General features: G+C 43.1%; 1 protein-coding gene across 1 annotated transcript in view; it reads right to left on the bottom strand.

Annotated features, from left to right (window-relative positions):
• Nucleotides 1-5,040: 5,040 nt before the first annotated feature.
• Nucleotides 5,041-7,500, bottom strand: part of bcam (basal cell adhesion molecule (Lutheran blood group)) — a 56,565-nt gene continuing 54,105 nt past the window's right edge. Inside the window, 4 exon segments of the mRNA XM_048261141.1 lie at nucleotides 5,041-5,928; nucleotides 6,769-6,862; nucleotides 7,344-7,403; nucleotides 7,405-7,483. Coding sequence (XP_048117098.1) covers nucleotides 5,926-5,928; nucleotides 6,769-6,862; nucleotides 7,344-7,403; nucleotides 7,405-7,483 — 236 coding nt within the window. The 3' untranslated portion in view covers nucleotides 5,041-5,925.

The following is a 7,500-nucleotide window of genomic DNA, read 5'->3' as shown; positions in this document are numbered from 1 at the left end:
AGTCTATTTGGATGTAAACACACACACACACAAAAGACGCCCTACACAATCATCGTATATCCTACTCACTGATCTATAAAGGATTGTGACATACACTAAGCTTACATCAACGCAGACAAAGGCATCATTCTGGATCCTGACACAGCAAACAGTAGCTCCAGAGACAGTGATGAAACAGGTCCAGAGAGCAGCCCTGCCTCACCCGGAGAGGAAACCACACAAGATGGACAGCTACTCTCCTTAATGTGGGGTGACTGAGGGACTAGATCGATAAGAGATGAGCAGGGCTGTTTTTGTCCCTGTTTGGTCTCCGTGTTCCCCATCGACTGAGGGCCGTTTCATTTCCTGGGTATTGTTATTGTGTCTCGGACTGGAGGAGAGGGCATCTGATTTACTGCCTGCTCAACAGTCCTCTTTCCTCTGATTCTCCCTGCCTCCCTCTGTTTTTCTTTCCCTCACCTAACCCAACTCCTTCCATTTTCTCTCTCTCTCTCTCTCTCTCTCCCTTTATGTAATTATTTCGTGGAGAGTATGGGGTGACTTTTGTGACATCATCTCGCCTCCTCTTTTCTTGTATCTCTCCATCCTTTGTAAATCACACTTCCTATTCATTTTACATTTGCGTTCCAAGATGCATCCCCTCTTATCTTTTCCATTTTACCTTTCCTCCTTGTCTGTCTGTGTATCGCTTTTGTCAATCCCACTTATTATTGATACAGATGTATTTATTTCCCTCCCTCTCTCTCTCTCTCCCTCTCTCTCCCTCTTTCTCTCTCTCTCTCCCTCCCTCTCTCCCCTTCTCTCTCTCCCTTTCTCTCTCTCTCTCCCTCTCTCTCTCCTCCCTCCCTCTCTTGTCCATGTGACCTTCCTGTACCCCTCTGCCAGTCAGTTGAATGGGGTGATTGAGTGCATGTCCTGATAGAGCTGTCACAGGATTTTATTTCAGAGAAATTTAATATTTGTTGTTCACTTCCTCACGCTATCTGGTCGTTAGGGAAACAGAAGTGGGCCAGTCCAGTTAAAAGCAAATGAGAAGAGAGAGGGCCTGTTGTGTCTTCACTGGGGGTAGGTGAAGGACGTAAATCAAATCACATTATGGCTTCATGCATTTACTGATGGTGTAAACAAACATACAGGCTACAGCAAGGACAGGAGGGATATATATATATATATATATATATAGGTTATAATATATATATATATATATATATATATATATATATATATATATATATATATATATATATACATGCATCCAATCATATAGCAAACATATACCTAGGCAAACAAAACCTGTGGAAACATATACCTAGGCAAACAAACCAGTGGAATATATTACTGTAAGAGGGATGGTTGACTATAGTTTAAAATGATATATCTATTTATAATAGTAATACCATAATCTCTCTCTCATCAGCCACTTTATTCTGGGATTTTTGTCAAAGTTGTTGTAAACTTGTACCACTTAATATCCTCTTACTTTATAAATCAGCTCCTCCTCTATCTCTGCCTCGCTTATCTTACCTGTACAGAATTATAAACATGACTTTGTCTGCTACTTCTAGTCCTGCCTCTCCCAGTCTTCTGGCCCATCCCTGAGGAAGATGTCTCCACTCTCCTCCATTCCTCCTTGGAGGCCTGCCTGCCTTCAGGACACAAATCACACTCCCCTCCCTCTGATGGTGGAGATGAGGAATTTTAATATCTTAATGGCTACTTGGCCGGAGGAGTAATTACGAGCAGGACCAACGCCACTGCACCAGCACAAGGCCTCACCCCAGAGCCAAGCGAGAGCAGATACGAGCACTTCTACTCCTCTCTCCTCGGTCCAGAAAAATCAGACGGCTATGCCCACTAAAGGACAAACGTCCAGCTTCGCATCTCCCCCCAAATTCAACTAAACAAGTCGTACATAATATTATTTACTGTATTTAGAAAAGCAACCTGTCTAGAGAGGAATTTTACCTCAGTGTTTTTGTATAATTAGCAGTGGAGCTGGGAGAATGAAGGTAGCGCTCCATAAGGCAGGCAGGGGAGGCTCACTGCCGAGAGATTAGCCCATTCTGTTGCATAAGCCGTGAAATAGGTTGTCATGACAGGCTACTGTTCCGTGGGCCTGATATTGAATTTATTACAACAAATTAGCAGCTCCCTTTTTTGTTTTGACCCTTCTGGATTCACTGGCTCAGTAGAATTACCATATTACTGATTCTCCCAGAAGACTTCAAAGGCTGCACTGTAAAATCCTCTCTGCATTCGTCATCAAAGGCAGAGCACATATTATTTTTGCTTGTGTTTGGACGACAAGCTGTTCTAATATTCATTTGTGTTTCTGTGAGCCAAAGGCCCTATGGTTTATGTTGCTTCAAGAAGGAATGTGTAGTTCCTCTTTTGAGTTAGTAGGGTAATATCTTCAATAGGAGTTTCTATGTGTTTGCTAATTAATTACTCTAGTGCTGATTACTTTGGACAAAGTCTTGGCAAAAAGTCTCACATATTTGAGCAAGAAAGCACAGAACACTCAAGGTTTTTTTGTACATTGTTTTTTTTCTCTCTGTATAAATTCTAAACCATTCAAAAAAAATAGACACAATGACAAAGCTACAAAGCACACACTGCGTACCACAAAATATACAGTATATCAGAAGGGAAAATATGAACTCACAATACTCCATAAAACAAGACAAAATATCCAATTAAAAATATCACTCTCTTCTCTCACAAATTTATGAAAAGACAGATGCAAAAAATAGAAGTATCAACTCAGTAGTACAGACAACAGTCCCCTTGTTTGAAGCATTCAGTGAAAAAAGGCTAATAAAATATCACAATATTTTGTAAAATTGTCAAAAGGGAACACAAGAAACCTAAATTCAATGTTGGTGTTTGTTGCCTTCTGTCACATGTACTGTGTCATAAACAATCATATGGCTAAGTTGAATCAAATCAGTAGATATTTTGTATGATCACGTGGAAGTGAATGTCACAGGCTTCTACGACGCGCATATCCAGTGTCTGAAGAGAAGTAGTGGGCTAGACCATACAATCAATCACAGAGCTCTGAAAGAAGTAGTGGGATAGACCATACAATCAATCACAGAGCTCTGAGCGGCTCAAGCAGCCACCATTAGGGAGGCAGAGATACAGAACACACTTCACACATTCCAAACATCTTCTGGAAATGAGGAACAATTAATTTGGAGTTTGTATGAAAAATAAAACATACACAGAAGAAAGAACAACAGAGACAGTGAGTGAATGTCACATATTCAACCCCCTAACACACACACACACACACCTTGGCTCCCGTCCCTGATTTGTGATCAAATTGTGGCTGGGGTCCCATGCATGTGATGGCTGTTAGCTCTGCACAGCTCACTGAGTTGCCTTTGTGCCCCTGCATCTGACTGGCATTAAGAGGGCGCTGCAGCTGTAGCTGACTGGCTTAGGAGCTTGGGAGGAATTATGCAAAGCGTGTGTATAAATGTGTGTTTGTGTGCGTGTGTGTATAAATGTGTGTTTGTGTGCGTGTGTGCCTGCGTACACATGGGTGGGGGAATGTTTTTGTCTGGTTAGAATACATGTATGACAACATACAATTTTGTGTGTGTGTGTGTGTGTGTGTGTGTGTATGTGTATGTGTGTATATGTGTGTGTGTGTGTGTATGTGTTTTATTAAGAATGATGACACTCTCTCACTCACATTAACTCGGTCACTTGTTTAACGGGCCACAGGACACAGGGATGTACATGATAGTGACAGCAACAGCAACAGCAACCATGCGGAACAGCAGAGAGTCCAAGTGGCGGGTCAGGAGCATGTCTCTGTCCCCGCTGTGTGCTTTATCACGTCAGATCAAAATAGAATCAACCTCACAGAACATAGAACATAAAAACCTGGCATGTAACATAATATACACCCCTACTGGAAATCACTTAACTCAGAACCCATGGATTATTTTTTTTTTGGTTTAAAATATGTATAAAATCATAAGAAAAACAAACGTTTGAATTTTTCATGACAGGGACAGCTGAAAGAAACTCCTGATAACAGCTGACAAGATTCAGATCATTTTCTAAGCTTTCTAAACGTGTGTTTATGTGTGAGGTGTTTTATGCTATGCAGAAGTGGGAGTTCATATTGTTTTTCAAAAAGAAATGTTGTGAATGGTTTGTCAAAGTCAATTAAAGCAGTAAGGTGAGTAGTAGTCAACTTGGAACCCCACTACACAAAAACAAATATGCTCAAGGAAGGAATATAATACATTTTCAGAGCGAGTGCTGATAATGAGTGGAACAACAGCACATTGATGGTTTGGGCAAAGCCCAGCAGTCGGCCATAACTGAAGTGACCTGACAAGCAAATAGAACATAAAGCTACAAGGGGACAAAGCCTCTAATGTTGGAGTGTAAAGCCTCTAATGTTGGAGTGTAAAGAAGGGACAAAGCCTCTAATGTTGGAGTGTAAAGAAAGGCGATGAGACTGTGGCTGCTACTCTTCTGCTGTAGTTGCTTTACAGAAGCGTCTGATCTTCAAAAACTAGTCTGAGGTTTGTAATTAGGCATTTGAGGGAGCAGACCCTTTGAACAAGTCTGGGCCGTCCCTAGCCGTGTAGCCGTGCTAACGTGAAGAGAAGAGGAGGAAATGAGCTAAGTGAGTTAGAGGAGCTGGGACTGAGGTGGAACTTTGTGCAGTTATTCTTAACTTAATGGTGCTTTACAGGATTCAGCTTTCTCCCTCTCTCTCTCTCTCTCTCTCTCTCTCCCTCGCCTCTTCTTTCATCTCCTCTTCTCTTTTCTCTTTCTCTCTCTCTCCTCCTTTCATCTCCTCTCCTCTTTTATCTTTCTCTCTCTCTCCTCCTTTCATCTCCTCTCCTCTTTTATCTCCTCTCCTGTCCTCTTCTCTTATCTGCTCTCCAGGCTTTGTCATCTCTTGCCATGTTCGGTGTCAAAAACCAACTAATACATTTATGCCAATTGTTCTACTGAGATTTCCATTATCCCCACATCCTCTCCCTCCCTCCCTCCCTCCCTCCCTCACTCCCCAAAAAACGAAGCCTTTTGGTTTTAGCTAGAGAGAAAACAATGGCTAGGGCTTCTCCGCAGCCTTCACCATGTTGATTGAGTCTCGAAAATGGTTAAAATACAATAATTTGGCAACACAGAGTGTAACACAATTGGAAATGGGTACTTCTAAGATGGCTGCCTGCCAAATAAATTGCTGCATGCATTTACCTGCACTGGTAACCATGACTACCTCAGTGACCTTTTTCACAAAGAGGATGACAGAAGAGAAATGGCTTGGGCAGGTTGCGTTCTGGTCCAATCACGTAAGCCACCAGCATGGATGAAATAACAATAACATTTAGAACATTTAATTTTGCCCTCCTCGGGGTGCCAGGCAAAGGAATAAGTGCAGAAAACGATGCAGAATAGCTGTATGCAACACTGCACTTAACACAGCGCATTTAAAAACAGGCAGAGTACAATACTTGCTTGGACTGGACCTGGCAGTGAACCAAGTGGGACATGTATGTCTCAATTTGGGGTAGGCAAAATATCAGTCATCACTGTCAGGAGTCACAAACGTATTGTACTGTTGCATAGTGCTATTCTGCATGCTTGTAATTGGTGGGAAAATCTTTTTTTTCGTTTTGATCGGAAAATCGTTTTGATTACACGATGCGTTCCAATGAAAAACTGCATCCAAAAAAAGTAAATAATGCCAAAAACTATAGAGTCCTAGCCTCTTTCCTCCCCAACAAAACCAATAAAATTGTTCACGTGAACCCATTTAGCTTTTCCCCAAAAGTCCTCTCTCTGATTTTCCCTATTTCAGAAATAAAAAGTGGAATCAGCACAGCTCCCATCTCCGGTCCCCTCCTCTCCCCTCTTCATCCTCCTCTTGGACTTGTCCTCCTTTCATCACTGCAAGAGAAGAAGGAATGCATCTGTAAACACACGGTCCGCCTGCTGAAGATCAACTAGTGCAGCACAGCATTAGGCACCTCCGGGTCGTGGCACCCAGTCCCACAGAGACAAGGCAATCTGATAAACAGCTCCTTTTACTGGGCCGTAAACTGCAGCGGATGAAAGGCCAATGGCTAAATCTAATGTAACGACTTCAGGCCTCGATCCATCGACTAAAAACCTCCATTACACTCCCCTCTGGGCTTCGACTATTAGACTCTCCACAGGCAGCAGCTCTAGCGGTGAGCACTTCCCCGTCGTCTTATCTCCACTCTGTCTCACGCTACTCATGGCTTCGGCCACTCCGCCCAGCCACCTGGGAGATGATGGTCAGCGCATCTGAAACTTTGATGTCGGACTGATAATGAGGGCCGGACACTGAGATCTGGGAAGCTGAGTGACCTTTGGTTCTGTTGCTGTGACCTCTTTGGTGGCCTTTCGGTCGCTAAGAGGACAAGGAATCTCTCAATGCTAACTTGAACATAAATCTGACTGCTCTAGGGCCTTTGCCAATAACCACTGTCCCACTCCAGGGAGTTTTAAAAAGTCATTTGAAAGTAGACCAGAGAACATAGTAGAACATAGAAGCTGAAGCCCATGAAGCCTAGAAGTATTGATGAAGGAAAAAAACGTTTAAGAAAGGAAATGTTGAACAGACCACAGGTCAAAGGGACAAACAATTTCTCCACATTTTCCCACCCCTCATCCTCAACCCACCCCAAGCCTCCAAGGACCCCCTTGAGGAGCCACCCCCCCTCGCCTTCCTGTGCTAGAATCCCACTTGACCTTTGAACTCACCTGTGCTGACTTGTTCAGAAGCTCCGACTCTTCATTGCCCTTCTCTCCAGACTTCATCTCCACCACGATGTCATTGTTCACCTCCCCACCCGCCCTGCACACAAACAGGCACATTAGGACAACACGCAGGGAGGATGCAGCCACAATGGCTCACACAAAAGACAACAGGGAGAGTTCAAAGTAATGGCGTACAGAATACAACAAATATTATTGTTTCCAACAGCAAAGTTTCTATCCAACATGAGAGAGGAGAGGAAGTGTGCAACTAGAAAACTCTGTGGCATTTAAGTTTTTTTGTTTGTTTGTTTTTTGTTTCATTTGATAATAGTATGGCAATCTTATCTTATCAAGCATAGCAATAGTATTGTGTTGCACCAAATTCCCGGGCAACTAAGTAATATAGGGAGCCCATAGCATGGAAGTTTGGTGCTTACTACTGGTTGGTATGTTGTATTTTGTGGTATAAAGAATAACAGAGGACAAAATAAGAAGACATTAATTCCACCATGGCTTCCTAACTTAATAAAGCTCAACGAGTAGCTTTAACCCCCCCGGCCCCAGTCTTGGACACTTACACTTCCTTTTTGTCCTTCTTGCTGCAGGGCAGCATGCCCTTCTTATTTAGGAAGTAGAGCGGCCACCACAATGAGGAGCAGCAGCACGCAAATCACCACGGCGATCACCACTCCGCTGGAACCGCCCTGCTGCTTGTCCGCTATTGGAGGAGGAGGA

The sequence above is a fragment of the Alosa alosa genome, chromosome 13 (genome assembly GCF_017589495.1).
Source record: "Alosa alosa isolate M-15738 ecotype Scorff River chromosome 13, AALO_Geno_1.1, whole genome shotgun sequence".
NCBI classification, from domain to species: domain Eukaryota; kingdom Metazoa; phylum Chordata; class Actinopteri; order Clupeiformes; family Clupeidae; genus Alosa; species Alosa alosa.
This window is presented reverse-complemented; position numbering and strand designations above follow the sequence as displayed.